A 22,436-nucleotide genomic window follows, 5' to 3' on the forward strand; every position below is an offset into this window, starting at 1 on the left:
AATTAGGATAACAAGAATATTTCTTGATAGATGAGTATTCTTTCAGAATTTTTCATCAATATGTTGTATTTTTAAATAATTTTCTTAAAAGCTGCTATTTTTGGAAAGTTTTCATTTTTTAGAGAAATACTGTGGATTTAGGTTTGTGATTTAAAAATTAGGATAACAAGAATATTTGTGGACAGATGAGTATTTTTCCAGAATTTTTCATCAATAGGTTGTATTTTAAAATATATTTTTAAAAAACTGCTATTTTTGGAATGTTTTCATTTTTTTTAGAGAAATACTGTGGATTTAGGTATGTCATTTTGAAATTAGGATAACAAGATTATTTGTGGATAGATGAGTATTCTTTCATAATTTTTCATCAATATGTTGTATTTATAAATAATTTTCTTAAAAGCTGCTATTTTTGGAAAGTTTTCATTTAATTGAGAAATAATGTGGATTTGGGTTTGTGATTTAGAAATTAGGATAACAAGAATATTTCTTGATAGATGAGTATTCTTTCAGAATTTTTCATCAATATGTTGTATTTTTAAATAATTTTTTTAAAAGCTGCTATTTTTGGAAAGTTTTCATTTTTTTTGAGAAATACTGTGGATTTAGGTTTGTGATTTAGAAATTAGGATAATAAGATTATTTGTGGATATATGAGTATTTTTCCAGAATTTTTCATCAATAGGTTGTATTTTAAAATATATTTTGTTAAAACTACTATTTTTCGAAAGTTTTCATTTTTTTTAGAGAAATACTGTGGATTTGGGTTTGTGATTTTGAAATTAGGATAACAAGATTATTTGTGGGTAGATGAGTATTCTTTAAGAATTTTTCATCAACATTTTGTATTTTTAAATAATTTTCTTAAAAGCTGCTATTTTTGGAAAGTTTTCATTTTTTAGAGAAATATTGTGGATTTAGGTTTGTGATTTAGAAATTAGGATAACAAGATTATTTGTGGATAGATGAGTATTTTTCCAGAATTTTTAATCAATAGGTTGTATTTTAAAATATATTTTTTAAAAACTGCTATTTTGGGAAAGTTTTTATTTTTTTTAGAGAAATACTGTGGATTTAGGTATGTGATTTTGAAATTAGGATAGAAAGATTATTTGTGGATAGATGAGTATTCTTTAAGAATTTTTCATCAATATGTTGTATTTTTAAATAATTTTCTTAAAACCTGCTATTTTTGGAAAGTTTTCATTTTCTAGAGAAATACTGTGGATTTAGGTTTGTGATTTGAAAATTAGGATAACAAGAATGTTTTTGGATAGATGAGTATTCTTTCATAATTTTTCATCAATATGTTGTATTTATAAATAATTTTCTTAAAAGCTGCTATTTTTGGAAAGTTTTCATTTAATAGAGAAATAATGTGGATTTGGGTTTGTGATTTAGAAATTAGGAGAACAAGAATATTTCTGGATAGATGAGTATTCTTTCAGAATTTTTCATCAATATGTTATATTTTTAAATAATTTTCTTAAAACCTGCTATTTTTGGAAAGTTTTCATTTTTTTAAGAGAAATACTGTAGATTTGGGTTTGTGATTTAGAAATTAGGATAACAAGAATATTTGTGGATAGATGAGTATTCTTTCAGAATTTTTCATCAATATGTTATATTTTTAAATAATTTTCTTAAAACCTGCTATTTTTGGAAGGTTTTCATTTTTTTAAGAGAAATACTGTAGATTTGGGTTTGTGATTCAGAAATTAGGATAACAAGAATATTTGTGGATAGATGAGTATTCTTTCAGAATTTTTCATCAATATGTTGTATTTTTAAATAATTTTCTTAAAACCTGCTATTTTTAGAAAGTTTTCATTTTTTTAGAGAAACACTGTGGATTTAGGTATGTGATTTTGAAATTAGGATAACAAGATTATTTTTGGATAGATGAGTATTTTTAAGAATTTTTCATCAATATGTTGTATTTTTAAATAATTTTCTTAAAACCTGCTATTTTTGGAAAGTTTTCATTTTTTAGAGAAATACTGTGGATTTAGGTTTTTGATTTAGAAATTAGGATAACAAGAATGTTTTTGGATAGATGAGTATTCTTTCATAATTTTTCATCAATATGTTGTATTTATAAATAATTTTCTTAAAAGCTGTTATTTTTGGAAAGTTTTCATTTAATAGAGAAATAATGTGGATTTGGGTTTGTGATTTAGAAGTTAGGAGAACAAGAATATTTCTGGATAGATGAATATTCTTTCAGAATTTTTCATCAATATGTTGTATTTTTAAATAATTTTCTTAAAAGCTGCTATTTTTGGAAAGTTTTCATTTTTTAGAGAAATACTTTGGATTTAGGTTTGTGATTTAGAAATTAGGATAACAAGATTATTTGTGGATTGATGAGTATTTTTCCAGAGTTTTTCATCAATAGGTTGTATTTTAAAATATATTTATAAAAACTGCTATTTTTGGAAAGTTTTCATTTTTTTAGAGAAATACTGTGGATTTAGGTATGTGATTTTGAAATTAGGATAACAAGATTATTTGAGGATAAATGAGTATTTTTCCAGAATTTTTCATCAATACGTTGTATTTTAAAATATATTTTGTAAAAATTACTATTTTTGGAAAGTTTTCATTTTTTTTAGAGAAATACTGTGGATTAGGGGTTTATGATTTTGAAATTAGGATAACAAGATTATTTGTGGATAGATGAGTATTCTTTAAGAATTTTTCATCAACATGTTGTATTTTTAAATAATTTTCTTAAAACTTGCTATTTTTGGAAAGTTTTCATTTTTTAGAGAAATACTGTGTATTTAGGTTTGTGATTTAGAAATTAGGATAACAAAAATATTTTTGAATAGATAAGTATTCTTTCAGAATTTTTCATCAATTGGTCGTATTTTTAAATAATTTTCTTAAAAGCTGCTATTTTTGGAAAGATTTCATTTTTCTTAGAGAAATACTGTGGATTTAGGTATGTGATTTTAAAATTAGGATAACAAGATTATTTGTGTATAGATGAGTATTCTTTAAGAATTTTTCATCAATATGTTGTATTTTTAAATAATTTTCTTAAAACCTGCTATTTTTGAAAAGTTTTCATTTTTTAGAGAAATACTGTGGATTTAGGTTTGTGATTTAGAAATTAGGATAACAAGAATATATGTGGATAGATGAGTATTCTTTTAGAATATTTCATCAATATGTTGTATTTTAAAATAATTTTCTTAAAAGCTGCTATTTTTGAAAAGTTTTCATTTTTTTAGAGAAATAATGTGGATTTAGGTTTGTGATTTGAAAATTAGGATAAAAAGATTATTTGTGGATACATGAGTATTTTTCCAGAATTTTTCATCAATAGGATGTATTTTAAAATATATTTTTTTAAAACTGTTATTTTTGGAAAGTTTTCATTTTTTTTAGAGAAATACTATGGATTTAGGTATGTGATTTTGAAATTAGGATAACAAGATTATTTGTGGATAGATGAGTATTCTTTCATAATTTTTCATCAATATGTTGTATTTATAAATAATTTTCTTAAAAACTGCTATTTTTGGAAAGTTTTCATTTAATAGAAACATAATGTGGATTTGGGATTGTGATTTAGAAATAAGGATAACAAGAATATTTCTGGATAGATGAGTATTCTTTCTGAATTTTTCATCAATATGTTGTATTTTTAAATAATTTTCTTAAAAGCTGCTATTTTTGGAAAGTTTTCATTTTTTAGAGAAATACTGTGGATTTAGGTTTGTGATTTAGAAATTAGGATAACAAGATTATTTGTGGATAGATGAGTATTTTTCCAGAATTTTTCATCAATAGGTTGTATTTTAAAATATATTTTGTAAAAACTGCTATTTTCGGAAAGTTTTCATTTTTTTTAGAGAAATACTGTGGATTTGGGTTTGTGATTTAGAAATTAGGATAACAAGATTATTTGTGGATAGATGAGTATTCTTTAAGAATTTTTCATAAATATGTTGTATTTTTAAATAATTTTCTTAAAACCCCAAATGTACAATATTTCTCTATAAAAAAAAAAATTTCCTAAAATAGAATATTTTGGAATATTATTTTAAAAATATAACTTATTGATCAAAAAAATCAAAAGAATATTCATCAATCAACAAAAATTCTTGGTATCCTAATTCCTGAATCACAACCCCAAATGCACAATATTTCAATATAAACCTAAAAACTTTCCTAAAATAGAATATTTTGGAATATTATTTTAAAAATACAACTTATTGATCAAAAAAATAAAAAGAATATTCATGAATCAACAAAAATTCTTGGTATCCTATTTCCTGAATCACAACCCCAAATGTACAATATTTCTCTACAATAATGAAAACTTTCCTAAAATACTACTTATTGATCAACAATCAAAAAATTAGGATAGTTGAGTATTGATGAATATTCATAAAAAAATAATAGGGAGAAATTAGGATAAATTTTTTTTTTTGATAGTTGAGTATTGATGAATATTCTTTTGATTTTTGGAATTAGGTTGAGTGTTCTTTTAATCTTTTTGATCAATAAGTTGTATTTTTAAAATAATATTTTAAAATATTCTATTTTAGGAATGTTTATATTTTTATAGAGAAATATTGTGCATTTTGGGTTGTGATTTATAAATTAGGATACCAAGAATTTTTGTTGATTGATAAATATTCTTTTAGATTTTTTGATCAATATGTAGTATTTCTTAGATAAAAGTTTCAAAAATTTTATTTTAGGAAAGTTTTCATTTTTATAGAGAAATATTGTACATTTAGGGTTGTGATTCAGGAATTAGGATACCAAGAATTTTTTGATTGATGAATATTCTTTTGATTTTTTTGATCAAAAAGTTGTATTTTAAAAATAATATTCCAAAATATTTTATTTTTGGAAAGTTTTTATTTTTATAGAGAAATATTGTGCATTTTGGGTTGTGATTTAGAAATTAGTATAACAAGAATTTTTGTTGATTGATAAATATTCTTTTAGATTTTTTGATCAATAGGTAGTATTTTTTAGATAAAATTCTCAAAAATTCTATTTTAGGAAAGTTTTCATTTTTGTAGAGAAATATTGTACATTTGGGGTTGTGATTCAGGAATTAGGATACCAAGAATTTTTGTTGATTGATGAATATTCTTTTGATTTTTTTGATCAATAAGTTGTATTTTTGAAATAATATTCCCAAATATTTTATTTTAGGAAAGTTATTATTTTTATAGAGAAATATTGTGCATTTTGGGTTGTGATTTAGAAATTGGGATATCAAGAATTTTTATTGATTGATAAATATTCTTTTAGATTTTTTGACCAATAGGTAATAGTTTTTACATAAAATTCTCAAAAATTCTATTTTAGGAAATTTTTTATTTTTATGGAGAAATATAGTACATTTGGGGTTGTGATTTAGAAATTTGGATAAAATTAATTTTTGTTGATAGATGAGTATTATTTTAATCTTTTTGATCAATCAGTTGTATTTTTAAAATAATATTCCAAAATATTCTATTTTAGGAAAGTTTATATTTTTACAGAGAAATATTGTGCATTTTGGGTTGTGATTTAGAAATTAGGATAACAAGAATTTTGTTGATTGATAAATATTCTTTTAGATATTTTGATCAATAGGTAGTTTTTTTAGATAAAATTCTCAAAAATTCTAATTTAGGAAAGTTTTAATTTTGTAGATAAATATAATACATTTGGGGTTGTGATTTAGAAATTAGGATAAAAAGAATTTTTTAGATAGATGAGTATTCTTTTAATCTTTTTGATCAATAAGTTGTGTTTTTAAAATAATATTCCAAAATATTCTATTCTTGTAGCTCTTGTCTGACCACCTCTGTTTTTTCCGATGCACTTTTAGAACACGTGCAGATCCCATACCCCTTGTCTTTCTGTAAAATATTATCACCATAGGATGCAACATAAGAAGACCAGACACTTCATTTGATAATCATAAAACCAAAGCAGAAGCAAACTCATATAAGTTTTTTCACAAGAACGAAGATCAGACCTTCATCTCAGATTCATCATGATTCATGACTCCACACACTAATAACCAATCCAAGTTATAGAGATCATAAAATGGAAAGCTTTCATAAACGTACAACACAATCCAGTCATCTGACACACTAAATCTCCATATTAACTATTATCAGTTTACATCAAATTCTCAAATCAAGCACTTAGCACACTTAGCATACATCTCTAGAAACAAACACGCACTGATGCATAATCTCTATATAATTCTCAATGATAACCAAAAATTACAATAACAAAAAGAATTCGATAAAACACTAAAAGAACCAACAATACCCCATGTTTAACAGCAACGATGCTTTTGCAACACGAAACAATATGTGATAAAACTTTGCAGCAGCCGAAAGCCCTAAATAGAGTTGGTAGTGCCGCTTCTCATTTATAATAATAACTAGAGCTTGATCCGCGCACCCGCACGGATATTCATTTTTGGTTTGCAAAAAAAAAATATTTATCTTATATAAATGGTAATATATGTTTTTAAAATTTATATATATATATATTAAATAATTATTTAATATATTTCTAAACACAATCATTTTAGAATTTATAATGAATAATTTTATTTTATTTTTTGATCCGTCAACTGTTACACCCCTATTTTTAAAATATAACTCGTGTGTTTGTGCAAATGTATTTTTTATGGATCAAAATTTTAATGTAAAGTAAAATGGTTATCTATTTTTATATTTGATTTATATGATTAAATAATTCAATATATTATTTAAAATTTTGTGGTTTATATTATGTATTTTTATAACATTTTTATGTTTTTTAGACGTAGTTAATATACCAAAATAAAAAAATAACCACCCTGTAATAATAAAATTTTGTTACATTTTTGACATTGATTAAGTATAATTTATTGTTTATCCAGATTATAGAAAATATTTTTTAAATAAATAAACATAATTTGTTATATTTTATTTTAGGAAAATGCATTAATTAAACTATAAAAGATAAGAATACTAAAATGTAGGTTAATTTATTAGTTCAGTGGCATTTAAATATAAATAACTTTGAAAACTAAGGGGCAATTTATATTGGTACTTCTCTTTTAATAATAGAGATAACACAGAAAAGAGACTTTGGCATCAAGCTATCTACCAATGGACCGCTTCACAATCTCTGTTACAGGCTCATCAGGCCCAGTTTAATCCTATTACAGGCCCAGATCCATTTCCAATCCTGGAACTCGTATGTACTCGCAGACAAAGCGCGTGAACGTTAAGTCTCTATCTATCTCCTTTGTCAATATCGTCAACAAAGACGATCATCCAAACTTATCTTTGTCATTTGCTTCTTCTTCTCCTCACCAACTTCTTCGCATCCAAGGTTCGTCAACACTTCGAACGAAGAAAGCTTTGATCTTTTTTGACTTCACACGTTGCTCTGTTTAGTCAAAGCTTCGATATTTGCTTGCTTTTGATTATCTCTTATAAAAGACTCAAACTTTCTGCAAATTCAGCTGATTGGTTTCTCAATCTGTGTTGCAGATTCATCATGGCTTCGACGTTATTCAATGCCTCTTGCAGCTTTCCATCGATCAAAGTAATCGATTGCAAGAGCCACGTCGGTCTCAGATCGAATGTGAGTCAAGTTCGAGTCGCTTCTCTTCCCATTGCAACTTCTCAGCGACGCTCTCTTGTCGTAAGAGCTAGCAACGGACACGCGAAGAAGCTCGGAAGGAGCGACGCTGAGTGTGAAGCCGCCGTTGCTGCTGGAGATGTTCCTGAAGCTCCTCCGGTTCCACCAAAACCGGTTGCTCCGGCTGGTACGCCGGTTATTCAGCCTCTCGTGAGTATTCTAATCCCTTATGTTCTTACCCTTTTGGTTTATGTTAGAAACCAATACATTGTTGTTGTGTAATATAATGCTCTGTCTTCATGTAATAAACACTCTGTTCAGCTCTAAAGGTTGAAGCTTTGAGAGAGTTTTACTCTTTGTCTCTTCTTCTGATGTTTACTTATGGTTTCAGAATCTAAACAGACGGCCACGGCGTAACCGTGCTTCTCCTGCTGTGAGAGCTGCTTTCCAGGAAACTGACATCTCCCCTGCTAATTTTGTGTACCCACTTTTCATTCATGAAGGTTGCTTTCTTTCTTTCTTTCTTTTTTTTCATCTGACATTTTCTCTCTGGTCTCTATTGTCTTAAGAAGTTCTTATGTGAGACTGGCAGGTGAGGAGGACACGCCTATTGGAGCTATGCCTGGTTGCTACAGGCTTGGCTGGAGGCATGGCCTTTTACAAGAGGTTTGGCCTCTGTGGTTTGATTTGTTTCCTTTGAGAGCAAATCATGTTAGGAACATGAGTTTTTCCATTTTATATGCAAACAGGTTGCAAAGGCTAGAGCTGTTGGTGTTAACAGTATAGTGTTGTTCCCTAAAGTTCCCGAGGCTTTGAAGGTTTCAACCCTTGTCTTCTATTTGCATACAAATGTTGTTGAGCTGTACACTGAAACTCTTTTTGTCTTTGTTTTCATTTTTGGTAGAATCCGACAGGGGACGAGGCATACAACGATAATGGTCTTGTGCCTAGAACAATCCGTCTTCTCAAAGACAAGTATCCTGATCTTGTAAGATGTGTAAATCTTAGTTTGTTAAATATAACTGGAGATGAAAATAGGATATGAATGTTCTTCTTTTCTTCTCTTAGATTATATACACTGATGTTGCTTTGGATCCCTACTCATCTGATGGTCACGATGGTATAGTCAGAGAGGATGGTAAGTATTCTTTACCTAACCTCCTTCCTTCTGTTATGTTTTAAATGGAGCTGTGATACATAACTCATCTCTGTAGGCGTAATAATGAATGATGAAACTGTGCACCAGCTATGTAAGCAAGCTGTTTCTCAGGTAAATGTCAAAGAGTGAAAACTGTTTAATGTATGAGATATAATCTTTTTCTTTCTTTCTTTCTTTGCAGGCCCGAGCTGGAGCGGATGTTGTTAGTCCGAGTGACATGATGGATGGTCGAGTAGGCGCAATTCGTGCAGCTCTCGATGCTGAAGGCTTTCAAAATGTCTCAATCATGTCTTACACCGCAAAGTAATCATATAACTTCTGAGACCTCAACAGCTTTTTTTAAGAGCATTTACTTGTTTGTTCTGTCTAACTCCGTGTATGAACCAACAGGTATGCAAGTTCGTTCTACGGCCCGTTCCGTGAAGCACTGGACTCAAATCCACGTTTTGGGGACAAGAAAACGTAAGTAGCAAACAATCTATTGTTAAGTTTGTGTTTGTTTGGCTAAGCCTTTGGTACCTTGAACAAAAGTTATCAGATGAACCCAGCAAATTATAGAGAGGCTTTGATTGAGGCACGTGAAGACGAGGCTGAAGGAGCCGACATTCTCCTGGTAAGAGATCACACCCTTGAGGTCAAAACATGTCTAGAGTTTGGTAACAATTAGGAGTGTTTGGTTACAGGTAAAGCCAGGTCTCCCTTATTTGGACATCATACGGCTCCTTAGGGACAAGTCTCCCTTGCCCATTGCTGCATACCAAGTACTCAGCTTCCTCATCATCACCAGCACTATCAGTGTCTCGTAGGTTTTTGTTGATTTTGATCTCTTTTCCATGGATTTTCTTTCAGGTGTCTGGGGAGTACTCGATGATCAAAGCAGGGGGAGTTCTGAAGATGATCGATGAAGAGAAAGTGATGATGGAGTCACTAATGTGCTTACGCAGAGCTGGTGCTGACATCATCCTTACCTACTTTGCTCTTCAAGCTGCTACTTACTTATGCAACCAGAAGCGGTAGAAGAAGAGACAGAGAGAGTTTGATGGTTTTGCATTTTGGTATTTAACCATTTGAGCAATCATTATTTTTTGTGTTGTACTACTTTTTCCTTGCAAATCTCATGTTCTGATTCGACTTTGTTTGGTCATGTTTCTTTGTCTCGTGCATTATGTACTGTTATATAAGTCTTAGTCTTATTTTGTATCACCAATCTGTTCCTCATTGATTTCTATTTAGGAGGGCATTGTTCTGAGTTTTTGAAACTTGGCTCTTACATTATTTTTGCTTGCTGAATGCAACCTTGTAGTACTTGGGTTATTGTGCATTTTTGTTTAGCAATGTACATGGATCAGAAATGTGTTTTATTTATTTTTTATTGTCAGTTATTTTAAATTAAATTTTGGTTTATTTTGAGAGAGTCGAGCATAACCAAAGACGAAAGTGATAATCAGTTGGATTGCAACTGTAAAATCTTCTATAGAATTTAGTTTTTAAGATTTTTGATGTAGGTTGTATGTGTTATAAGCTTAAAACTAGATTTTGACCCGCGCTTTCAAAGCGCGGGTTTATTTTTGTTTTTTTTTTCAATTGACAAATATTTAGTAAATGTCACATTTTCATATATTTGTGTTTTATTTTATAAAAGACTTAAAAGTTTTATCTTTATTTATCGTATTTCATTTTAAATGACTATTTATGTTAAAAAAATTAAACTTTATTTTTTTAATGAATTAAGTTGGTATAATTCTGCTAAATTAATTTTATTATGGGGTTAATATTTTAATTAAAAAATTATATACTTTTAATAAAGATTTATACTTTTCAATAAAAAAATTCAATTATTTTTATGAATGCTTAAATTATATTAAGAAAAGAAAAAAATAATAATTAAGAATAGTTGAAAAAAAATTATTTGAACTTGGACTCAATGGTCCAAAGGAAAAAAAAAGTGAGAATTGAATCTGATTTTTTAATAGGCCCAAATGGCCCAAGAGAGATTTGATTTGGGCTGGATCCAAAAATAATGACCCAATATAGATTTGTTATTAATATTAGTTAATTGTCCTTAATGAAACATGCAATGTTAGTGAAAAAAACATGTCCGTAAGGTAATTATGACAATAGGATCCTACTTTAATAGTATAGATTTAAATGATAGAAAAACTATTTAAAGAATATTGTTTTAGAAATGAGGTTTTTGTAGATTTGATTATTTTTGAGCTGTAATTTAAAAACTAATATAGAAACATGTTTGATAATTTAGAAAAAAAATTGTAGATAAAATAAAGCTAATACAACTCTTACCGCTCCAACCAACCATAGTTTTGTTTAAGTGTAAGCAAATTAAAATTATGTGTGTATAACTTTATTAGGTTTTATATAATAAAGATAAAATGAGGTTTTATATTGTCTAGACTCAAATTTAATTATTGAGTTGTTTGGAAACATATCTAGTACTGTAATTTTGTTTCCTTAATTATCTTAATGGATCTAGTATTTTAATTAATTATCAGTGACATTTTATATAATATAACATATTACTAATGTTAGATCCATTAATTTTTTCTGTTTTAATAATAATTTTTCTGTTTGAATAAAAGAGGTTATATAATATAACATATGACTAAATGTTAGATTCATTAAAATGTTTATATTTTAATAAGAGAGGTTTTTTAAATAATTTGAAAGAAAATTATTAAAACCTTATTAAGAAGTGAGATTCAATGTTTTATATTATTTAGACTGAAATTTAATTATTGAGTTTTTTTGGAAACATATCTAATTGCATAATGTTGTTTCTGTAATTATCTTAATGAAGTTCTAGTGTTTTCATTAATTATTAATAATATTTTACAGTATAATATAAGATTTGATTAAAGATAGTTGACCCTGTGTATTGATGACAAAAAAACGGTTTGACTAAAGATTATGACCATTAAGACCATTGACCAAATAGATTCGGATGTAACATATGACTAAATGTTAGGTTCATTATAAATATATATATGTTCACTCCACTTTCTGAGAAAAAAAATCTTTGTAGCCTAAAAACAATGGAGATGAAAAGAATGGTTGTATTTATGGTGATGGTGTTGGCATTCAGAAACCTTTTAGTTGAGTCAGAAGTCATCAATAGACGTTGGGGAGATTGTTTCAAGATTTGTTATAACATTTGTGTAACTGGTCCAATAGAAGATAGACTCACATGTTGGCCAAGATGTGCTGCGGAATGTGGACCGAGTAAGTTTTGGCAATAATCCTAAATTGTATATAGTTATTTTTATATTCATTCAGCATATATATTTTTCCTAACAGTTATTTATATCTTTGTGGTTTTTGTTATTGTGTGTAACAAGCAGAAAAAGAGATTGATGTGAAAAAGGCAAAAGACTATGTGATTTCATGTTCGGATATGAGTGATAAAAATTGTGAAGGAAATACAAATTAATCATATTTTTGCAGTATTTGATGATTTAATAATTGTTCGGTTAGTTCAATTTTATAATCAATTCAAATAAACATATTTTAATTGATGAATTTTCCAGTGTTCGAGAAATGTTAGGTGTTAAGCATACGGTGACTCAACACCTAACCTAACGTCTAAAATAATTAGTCAGACGTCTAAAACTGTATAATGTTACACATCCATTGTTTAACATATGGAGATTTGTTATGTGTATCATTCAATTCAAATCCTACTTAAAGGCATATTGTTCTCCTGCTCTAACTCAAACGCCTCTTGAAATTTATTCCATCTTATTAGGACTTGATCCGTTTGCAATAATCATTAACCCATATGAACACGATTTGAGGAAAAATGCTCAGTCACTGGAATCTGTTTCATAATTCTCATTATCATGATCATCTTTATCGTAACTAAGACGTCAACGTGTGTACTTGATGAGTTTACACACACATATAACAGATCACGCAATGTCATGCGAGTTGTTGCATCTGTTCTTTAAAATACACAAGTAACTCTGCTTTATTTGGTTGAAAATTTTGCTTTGATCAAAGCGGTATTAAAAAATGTCACTAGTTTAGTACTTTCTTGTAGATTGAGACACCACCGTGGACATGAACTTTCTTGTAGATTGGGTTGGATTCAAGAATACGATCGTTCTTCGAGTTCAGGACTTCTTCTATGGAGCTGGAGATCCTCAAAATTTAGTTCAAAGAAACAAAACTACAAAATAACACAAGTAAACAAATAGCTCAGTCAGAGAAGCTAAAATCAACTTCTAAACAATTAACATAAATCCTAGTTAGAATTATTTTGCATATGTGTTATTGATGTGGATGGATTTATGATTTAATCAACCCTCTAGTGTAAACACACACAATTGCACAAGTTTGGCAACATACACAGAGGAATCAAAAACGTTTTGTTTCTATTCTTTATAAATTTAAAAACATTAGACGAAAGAAAGAAAAAAAAGAACAAAATCGTATTTACACTGAATTTTAATGTCTTGTCTAATTGTGTATCACCGTTGAGTTCTCTATTTAGAATGGCATTGTTCTGAGTTTTTCGAAATTGGCTCTTATTTTATTTTTGGCTTGCCGAAGTAAAACCTTGCAGTACATTGTGCATTGGATTAGATTTATGATTTATCAATCCTCGTGTAAACACCCACAATGACACAAGTCTGGCAACGAATAAAGAGGAATCAAAAATGTTTTTTTCTTAAATGAATAATAAAAAACATCAAAACAAAACAAGAAGAAAATCGTGTTTACATTGGACCTTAAATGGCCAAGTCAAAGATGTATATCAAAAGTCCAATGGGCCTTCTAGATAAGCAGTTACGTCTGCTAAGTTTAGGGTTCTCTCGTTGTTCCCTCCTATAAAACCAACATTTCTAGGGTTTTTTCTCATCACCACCGCCGAACGCAACCAACAAGATGGGACGAAGTAAGTCTTTCTCTCCTCCAACCTTCAATTCGAATTAGCTCAATCGTAGATCCTTGAATCGAATATATGCTCATCTGGAACCCCTTGGCTCTGATTAGATCTGTTAAATGTATACGATTCGTGTTTGTTACAGGACCAGCGAGATGCTACCGCCAGATCAAGGGTAAACCCTACCCGAAATCGCGCTACTGCCGTGGTGTACCCGACCCCAAGATCCGAATCTACGACGTCGGGATGAAGAAGAAGGGAGTCGACGAGTTCCCTTTCTGCGTCCACCTCGTCTCCTGGGAGAAGGAGAACGTCTCCAGCGAGGCCCTCGAGGCTGCGCGTATCGCCTGCAACAAGTACATGGTGAAATCAGCTGGAAAAGACGCGTTCCATTTGAGGATTAGGGTTCACCCTTTCCATGTGCTGAGGATCAACAAGATGCTTTCGTGCGCCGGGGCTGATAGGCTCCAGACTGGTATGAGAGGTGCGTTTGGTAAGGCCTTGGGGACTTGCGCTAGGGTTGCGATTGGGCAGGTGCTTTTGTCTGTGAGGTGTAAGGATAACCATGGGGCTCATGCTCAGGAGGCGCTTAGGAGGGCTAAGTTTAAGTTCCCTGGTCGTCAAAAGATCATTGTTAGCAGGAAATGGTATGGATTTAGTTTAATGTCTTGCTTTGATTTTGTTTTGTGTGTGTTTTGAAGAGATTAATTGAATGTACGTTTGATGTTTCAGGGGGTTCACTAAGTTCAACCGTGCTGACTACACCAGGATGAGGCAGTCTAAGAGGATTGTTCCCGACGGTGTCAATGCTAAGGTTTTGTTTTTTTCTTTGTGTGTTTTTTTGTCTGATTCTTGACTATGTGGTTTGATTCTGATTTGTGTTGTGTTGTTTGTGTTGCAGTTCCTGTCGAACCATGGTCCTTTGGCCAAACGTCAACCTGGAAGCGCCTTCATTTCAGCCACCGAATGAAGATGATATTTGGTTTTGGAACCTATCATCTAGTTTCTCAAATCTTTTTGTTTTGTTTTTGTTGTATCAAGGATCCTCCTCGTATGGTTTCGTTTTGCTATGACAATTGCTTTAAGTTCAATTATGGATGTTTTTTTATATCTCAAGTTTCTGGTTTATCAGTTATTTATCCTACGTTCTCATAATTTACATCGAATCATCTTCTTTGATAAGATAATAATTAATAAACTCATTAGTAAGACTTGAAACGTGGTTCAGTTCAGAAGATCAAAAACAGATTACGTAAAATATTTATGCGTTACAAAAGAACGTACTTCTGTTTGTGATGAGTAAATCGCACATTACACAAACTCTACACACAACTGACATCTCTATCCCCTTCATTAGTAAGTTGTTTTCGTCATCGGCGTTTTAGCCATCACCCGTTTGTGTCTCGATAACTACGATCTTAATCCATTACGGTTGTCGTTTGACCGAGTTCGATAGAAAAGTTAATCCACTGGGACATAAAACGGATCAAGTTACAAGTATCATAAAGATTGAAAATATGGGCCATCTTGGGCCTGACCCTAAACATGACAAGTGCTGTTGTACGGGGGTAAGTTTTAGCAATTGACCCGACCCTTCTAGCTCCTGACTTTTCAGCATCAAAACCTCAGAGTGTCTTCTGAGTTGAACACCAAACCGATCGAGAAACAAACAGAGAGGTGAATCCAAGTGTCGATATGAGTACAGGTATGTCTTTTCTCTTCTCCTCACTATTCTCTTTTTTTTTTATCTTGCTTCGATGTCTCTTGAATTAAATAAGTGAAGGAGATTTATCTAAGCCTATGCTGGTTTTAGGAATCTGTGCATACTAGATTTATGGGCAATTTGTAGCTTTCGTAACCAATCACTTATGGTTAATCAGATTTAATTGTAATCTGCGCGGTTCTGTATTGTTGGGGGAGACAAGAGAGAGAACTGTGATGCATTTGCTTATAATGCTTAGTTCTGCTTAAACCCTAGATTGATGGTTTTGTTATTCACATAGCTATTATTATATCTTCTTTTGCGTTTACCTTTATTCACTATTTAGCCCTTACGGACATGTAAAATGAAATGTTTCATTATGCACCAAATGAGAATCAAACTCTAGACTTAATGAATGCTTTTTGTTTAAGAGAAACATGTTTTATTAGTATAGATGCTGTCAGCTAACAATATTACTTCCTAAAGCTCTCGATTTGATCCCGTTACATGCTCCTGTTGATTTGTTTGTGTGTATGGCAGGTGGAGCATTTGGAGGAAACAGAGGATTGAGACCTATCCCACCTGAAAAGGGCATTTTCCCTTTGGATCACTTACACGAATGTGATGCGGTATTAAGTGTTTCTCTTTGTTCTCCATGTAGAGATGTTTTGGTTTATCTTTGAGTAATTCACTTAGCATTCTATTTTTTTTCAGGAGAAGAAAGAATATCTAGGCTGTCTCAAGTCTTCATCTAACAAATCTGAGCAATGCAGACATCTCTCTAAGAAATATCTCCAGTGTCGAATGGCCAAGTGAGTCCCTTTTTACTCTCTTTCAGTTCTATCTACTTCTCCTTCGCTTGGGATTAAAAACGTTTAAGGTAGCGTTGGATAGGAGTTACATCATGAGACTTGTTAATTATCCTACAGGAACTTGATGGCAAAGCAGGATATGTCTGAACTTGGATTCAGTGGTGTTAAAGAACTGGATTCCACTGGAGATAAGAATAAAGAGAGTCTCGATCATTGAAGGTTGGACCAAACTTGGAACCTCTTTTTTTTTGTGATTTGACACATTGATTCACTCGAGTCTCATCTTCAGGGTTATAGGATAGACCATTTCTTCCTCATAAAACCAAACTGTGTTTCAGCTTCACCGTTTCTCATCGTTACAGATGATGATGGTATACGTATCTGTAATTTTTGTGTGAACTAAAAGCATTCCCATTCTTATACAAACAATTATACCAAAGCAGAAGGAGAGTATAAATATCGTTGTTGGCCCATATGCTTCTGATGACTCTTTGGGCTAACGAATATTAGTTCTTAGGCTTGAGGAATATCTGGGCGTAATATGTTTTGCTTCTTTTTTTTTTTTTTTTTTTTTTTTTTTGGCGACATGTTTTGCTTCTGTTATTTATTTGTTTTTGGATTTCTTTTCAACAAATTGTTTCAACTTATCTATCATATAATTTTATGATAATTAATAATAAAAATTGTCACAATTGTGAAATCTTGTGTTTTAGATTATTAAAAAGCATATTTAATTAGTATGTAGATTAGATCATATTTAATCAGTATAATACTATTTTCACAATCTTTCATTAAAAATTTATTCATCAATATTATTTTTAGTAATATCACATGATTGAAAGGTAATATTGAATTGAAAATTAATTTTAAATTCCAAAATTTTCATAATATTTTTACATTCGGAGGTTTAGGTTTCAAACATCAAAAAAATTTAATTTTTTAGATTGTGAAGAAAATGGTTACAATAGATCTTCGAGTATTCCATGTGACGTAAGACATGTATTTTTATGAGATAATAAAATCATCGACCGTAGAATCATTTATATAATATTTTTATTGTTTTTGTAGTATAGTTAAATAGGCATTCAGAAAAAATCTAAAAAAATAAAAATGAATCTGAATAGTTATCTGAATGGTCTAAATTGTACTAGATGGTAAAGTCCTATCCCATCAATTGCAAAAATGATTTATAGGAAATAACAAATAAGTTTGTTCATTTATCTAGTTGCTTTTCTAAAAAGAAACTAAACTTCGCTTTGTTTCTAACAATTACCCGACAATATATGATATTTACGATATTATTCTAATTGTTTCAAGCAAAAAAACCACGTACTTTTAGATTTGGCAACTTTATTGTGCAAATAATCATACAAATCCAACCCAAATAAATCTATCTACCTAATTAGCCGGTTAAAAGCCAAAATAAAAAACGCCATACATCTTTAATATCATATATTATTATAGATGTAAAGCCTGCTTCAGTTCACATTAAATACTTTTTTGGTTTATAGGAAAAGTCACAAACGACACCTTGAAAGCCAAAGTCAAGTTGATATTCCCCTTCTTTGATTTAGATCTAAACTATAGCCCAACTTTTCAAAATCGTCGCCTTTGATCAAATAGATAAGCATGCATGGACTTTATAAGCGTAGATTGTTTCAACAAGGCAAATATTTTTCAGAAAAATCGATTACTTGCACGAAGTTTATTTAATGACTTTTTTAATAGCAAAAAATTTCTGACTTTAAATTCATATTTTTCTGCAGTTCTAAAGTCAGCCTTTAAATATTTTGATTTCAATAATAACTTTTTGTACCAAATGTGATATTATTGATGATTTTTGCAGTCGTATGATAGTAATCAACATTTTAAAGATTATTGATGCCTAGGCGAGTTGTCTACAGAGTGGTAGCAAGTAAATAGATGGACATGTTTCTTTGGACTTTTTCTTTTTGTTTTAATTGTGGTTCTATGCAGTTTTCAGTAAACGGCAGCCAAGTTTTAGATAGAGCTAATTTGCTGAATATACTAAAAATGCTGAGATACCATAGAATGGAGGGATATAGTGTATGGAGTGCAAATATAAGATATTTGGTGTGTATGGAGTACAAATTCTCTTTTAGATATATATTCTTAAAAGGAGAACATTTTTAGTTGTTCACTTATTCAATTTTTCCTTTTGTGTAAAGATAATAAAAAAGTCGTTGAAAACAAGGTATGGAACACCCCCAAGGGCAGGGGTTTGGAATACCTCCAGAGTTTAAAAATAAAAATAAATAAATAACATGGTTATACAACAAGTATATCACTATAACAATCAAACCGACTTGCAACTTCATTTTGGTAATTTAATTGTATCTGAATATACTTAAAATAATTGTATTGAACTATAGTTGTATGCTATCAAATTCTATTACATCTAGTTGGTGGGTTTATGTTCTCATTAGCTCCTGTCCATTACTATAACTATTACAAAGAAAATTATTTACTATATAAAACGTTAGAATCAAAATTATTTCAAATATTTATTTGTCAACCTTTTTTCATGCATTTTTGTTTACTTCTGAATAAACTTTTTAGGACTTCATATATTGTTGTCACTAATCGAATCTATTATATTTTTGAAGAACAAGAAACAAAGGTTGAATAATTGAGAGGGTGACGTACATGAAGCAATTCTTTCTCTGGTTTACATTTATAGAGTATTTTAAGATCACATAACTCTAAGCTAAAACGAAAGAAAAAATTATTAGTTTTGCAATAATGTTTTAAGTTCAACTATGTAATCAACTTAGCATAATCTCTGTCTCAAATCATTGTCACGATAGGCGTAGTCCTAATTTCACTTGATTTTCTTTTGTTACGACGCAACAATAGCCAATAAAATGGAGATAAAAAAAATATAATCATTGTTAATGCCAACTATATTCAGTGTTTGTCAAAAAAAAAAACTATATTCAGTGTGTTAATACATTTTGTATCTCCGAAAAAAAACTATAAACAATTATTTTCAGATAAATGCCAAGTAAGAGGATTGACCGCAAATATTAGTTTGGCTCATTATTGCTGAGATAATAGCCTATTTTTTCACATCCACAGTACAATGCATACTGTTATTGATAGACAAAAAAATCATAATGGCTGAGAAGAACGGTTGAAACCCAGGGCGAGGGAATCAAACACCAAGCCAGGCCAAGCCTCATAAAACCTCAACCCTTCATTAGCTGTCCAGATACTTAATTTCGTATCAAACGGGTACAAAGCATACCCAGGTTGAAAGAGAATACCATCCGGTTCTAAATGAATGCCCGCAAACAAAATTTATAAAATAACGTAATTAAATATGCTTTTTGCCGGTAGTTCATTTGATTATATCTTATGGATAGACATCGTAGGTTTGAGGATCTAATAAGATAGTAACAGAGATACTACTATCAACGGAAAAATGTGGAGTATGTAACAAGGAGGCTACTCTTTCTTTTCTTTTTTGAACAACACAAGGAGGCTATTCTAAGCTTAGGGTTAGCCGTTTGGAAGAAAAAGATGGACCAAAAAAGAAATGAGCGATTTAGGTTTTTTGGTGAGTAAATAAAAATATTCCACAACTGTTGTTGTGAAGTTTGGTGTGAGGCTAGACAAAATTGGTCAGTATGATGTCATATAATATTTTTTAAAAATTTTAATAAATTTATTTAATAAATTTCTAATAAAAATAACACTAGTTTTTATAGGCTTAAGATTTTCTTTATAATATATTGTGTTTGAAACTTGTTTAGAAGTTAGAACCTCTTAGATTAACGTGTGAGCTATAAGAACACTTTCGATGAGATATTCTACTAAGTATTTTAAAAAAAAATTAAATATGGAAAAGAAATAAAAAAGGTTCATAAATGAAAACTTATGATAAGATACCATTACAGCCCTTGTCATTTCTAATTAATTCATTTTCTTAATATTAAAATTTAATTATAAAGTTAATTTACATTAGTAGTTTATATTGTAATAGTTAGAACGTTATTTTGCGATACTATCCCATAAGGTTGCTCTAAGCTCTTTTACTAAGGTAGAGATGCTCAGATGCATCGACCAATATTTCATAATCTTAACTTAACAAAAAGCCAAAAAAGTTTAGGCTGATATTTTTGTTTGTTTGTTTTTTTTTGTAACACAAGGCTGATATTTTTGTTATTTTCTTCTATTTTCAAATAAATTAAGATTAATATGCTTCAATCTTCGTTTAAGTTGCATACACTTCATTGAGCAAATCAATTTTTTGGAGAAATGCTCCTCTTTATTCGATGCACTATCGCCAAATACTAAAATCCGAAACACGTGACCAAGTGACGTACCCCAAATAATAGATATAGCGTTAATCGTTATATATAATTATCAGCAAAATTAAGGTACAACGTGAACGTGCATAATATATGTGAAAGCTATCAATTAAATTAATAAATTTCATTTTTACTCATTAATGTGGAGATCTTTAAACATACCACATGGTAAGTGATCAATAAGTTTATTATATGCCTAAAAAATAATTTAATTTAAAAACTTTAACACGAATATTTGGAGGAAATTCTTTGACGAACGAGATGAAACACAATGGTCCGAAATGGAACCGATAAAGGCCACTTGAATAACATTTGTATTCTTACTTAATTCTTTCAATTATAGTAGGGTCTATGTTTTTTAATAACGTAACAAACAATTTTAAAGATAAAAACAACAAAGTATCATTATCATTAGTCCCACTAAATTTTGTATAAACCAAATAAAGAAAGAGCTAAAAAATCAAGCAAAGGGGGACCTGTCAAATTCACATGGAAAGAAAAAAAAGAAAAACGCAATAATGAAAATAAATTCCATAAAAGAAAATATCCTGTTCTTTTATTTTTCTCTTCTTCATCATATATTTTCTTTAATTTTCCTTTATACCCATCGTCTTTTTTTTTCTGTTTCCCTACTTTACCCTTAAGGACTTTTACATGAACAGTTCTGACTGCAGCAGCGTGTAATAGTTAGCAACTTCATCCTCAAGCTCCCAAAGCCCATCACCAAACCCATCTAGTAAACTAAACCCATTAATGTAATCCTGATTAGTCTCACTGTTAACTATCTCATAGTTACTCCCGCCAGTTTCAGTGTTAGGTATTCCGAGTTCGTCATCGGAAGCTTCTAAAAGATGTTTCATCACTTTCTCCTTGTCACTTTCGCAATCTTCTTCCTTTGGAGCGCATGAAGACGACGAAGAGGAGCAAGAAGAAGAAGAGAGAGGAGGATTCTCAAAAACAGCAACGTTTTTCTCTTCTGTTGAGATTTCTTGCTGAAGTGTGGTGATTAGGGAAGTTAGATCACTGTCTGCTTCATTTTGTGCTTCTACATTATCTAGGAGACATTGAACTTCATTGTACGAGGTAGATGATGAAGAAGTCTTTTGTCGTTTTGACTCTTCGTGGGGTATGGTTTCTTGTTCTTGCTCGTCTCTTTGGCGTTTCAATGGCGATGATGTTGCTGTTTCTGCCATTTTTTTTAGTTTGAGGGAGAGATGTTACAAGGGTGTTGAGAGGTTTGTTTTAGCTTTTTAAGTCGTTAGTGAGAGAGTATCGTGTGATTTGATGAGAGAGCAGGAGACTGAAAATCTATATATAGAGAAAGGTTGTGGTCAAAGTGAGGTTTTTATTTTTTAACGAAGTGTGTTAAAACGAAAGAAAATAATATTAAGGACTTTGTTTGGTTCGTGCATGTCAGAAGAGAGACATGTGCATCCTTTTCCATCTTTCGCATCACCCGGAGAGATATTTTAAAATAGATGGTTTACAGTTATATTTTATAATCTAGTCAAGACTATTGATATAATATGATTACATCAGCATTCATTTTTTTAAAAATCTTTTAGACCTTAACGCATGCAATACTTTTTTTTTAACACCACGCATGCAATACTTATAATCTCTTTTAAATAAAGGTTTCTTAAACAGCCCAAACCACTCAAATATATCGATTTTGACCAAATTAGTCAAATACTATATCACCATAAACAAATGATTTTTGTAAATTTTAATAGGTTCCAATTGCCAAATAATATTTTCACTCTTTTATACTCCATCTGTTTCAAAAAAATACATATTTTAGACTTTTCATATATATTAAGAAAACACATTAAAATTTGATTGCAAATGCATTAGTTTTTGTGAATAACAATTTCCATAAGTTTTAACCAATAAAAATTCAATAAACACCATTATTTTT

The 22,436-nt window shown here is 30.1% G+C and overlaps 4 protein-coding genes across 6 annotated transcripts; 3 read left to right on the plus strand and 1 right to left on the minus strand.

Moving 5' to 3' along the window:
- Positions 1–7,210: 7,210 nt before the first annotated feature.
- On the plus strand, positions 7,211–10,022 carry LOC106432555 (delta-aminolevulinic acid dehydratase 1, chloroplastic). Of its 2 annotated transcripts, none has more exons than XM_013873403.3 (13): positions 7,211–7,359; positions 7,521–7,821; positions 8,003–8,114; positions 8,204–8,277; positions 8,361–8,429; positions 8,516–8,599; positions 8,680–8,749; positions 8,826–8,881; positions 8,952–9,073; positions 9,161–9,232; positions 9,302–9,383; positions 9,454–9,531; positions 9,620–10,022. In XM_013873403.3, exons 2-13 carry the CDS (start codon positions 7,528–7,530, stop codon positions 9,785–9,787), a joined length of 1,281 nt encoding a protein of 426 aa, XP_013728857.1. In that variant the 5' UTR covers positions 7,211–7,359; positions 7,521–7,527; the 3' UTR covers positions 9,788–10,022. The 2 variants fall into 2 exon arrangements, with proteins under 2 accessions (XP_013728857.1, XP_048592035.1); XM_048736078.1 differs by having other exon boundaries at positions 7,329–7,418.
- A 3,513-nt stretch (positions 10,023–13,535) lies between these two features.
- LOC106432562 (60S ribosomal protein L10-3-like) lies at positions 13,536–14,805 on the plus strand. Its single transcript, XM_013873408.3, has 4 exons — positions 13,536–13,682; positions 13,816–14,317; positions 14,403–14,484; positions 14,572–14,805. The coding sequence occupies exons 1-4, from the start codon at positions 13,673–13,675 to the stop codon at positions 14,638–14,640; spliced, it is 663 nt and encodes a 220-aa protein (XP_013728862.1). The 5' UTR covers positions 13,536–13,672; the 3' UTR covers positions 14,641–14,805.
- A 429-nt stretch (positions 14,806–15,234) lies between these two features.
- On the plus strand, positions 15,235–16,623 carry LOC106432561 (cytochrome c oxidase assembly protein COX19). Of its 2 annotated transcripts, XM_022689141.2 has the most exons (5): positions 15,235–15,375; positions 15,913–16,001; positions 16,087–16,184; positions 16,302–16,403; positions 16,474–16,623. In XM_022689141.2, exons 1-4 carry the CDS (start codon positions 15,366–15,368, stop codon positions 16,399–16,401), a joined length of 297 nt encoding a protein of 98 aa, XP_022544862.2. In that variant the 5' UTR covers positions 15,235–15,365; the 3' UTR covers positions 16,402–16,403; positions 16,474–16,623. The 2 variants fall into 2 exon arrangements, with proteins under 2 accessions (XP_022544862.2, XP_048592037.1); XM_048736080.1 differs by having other exon boundaries at positions 15,236–15,375; positions 16,302–16,623.
- A 4,232-nt stretch (positions 16,624–20,855) lies between these two features.
- On the minus strand, positions 20,856–21,993 carry LOC106432559. Its single transcript, XM_013873406.3, has one exon. It carries the CDS (start codon positions 21,709–21,711, stop codon positions 21,169–21,171), a length of 543 nt encoding a protein of 180 aa, XP_013728860.2. The 5' UTR covers positions 21,712–21,993; the 3' UTR covers positions 20,856–21,168.
- Between the last annotated feature and the right edge of the window lie 443 nt (positions 21,994–22,436).

The sequence above is a fragment of the Brassica napus genome, chromosome A7 (assembly GCF_020379485.1).
Source record: "Brassica napus cultivar Da-Ae chromosome A7, Da-Ae, whole genome shotgun sequence".
Classification (NCBI taxonomy): Eukaryota; Viridiplantae; Streptophyta; class Magnoliopsida; order Brassicales; family Brassicaceae; genus Brassica; species Brassica napus.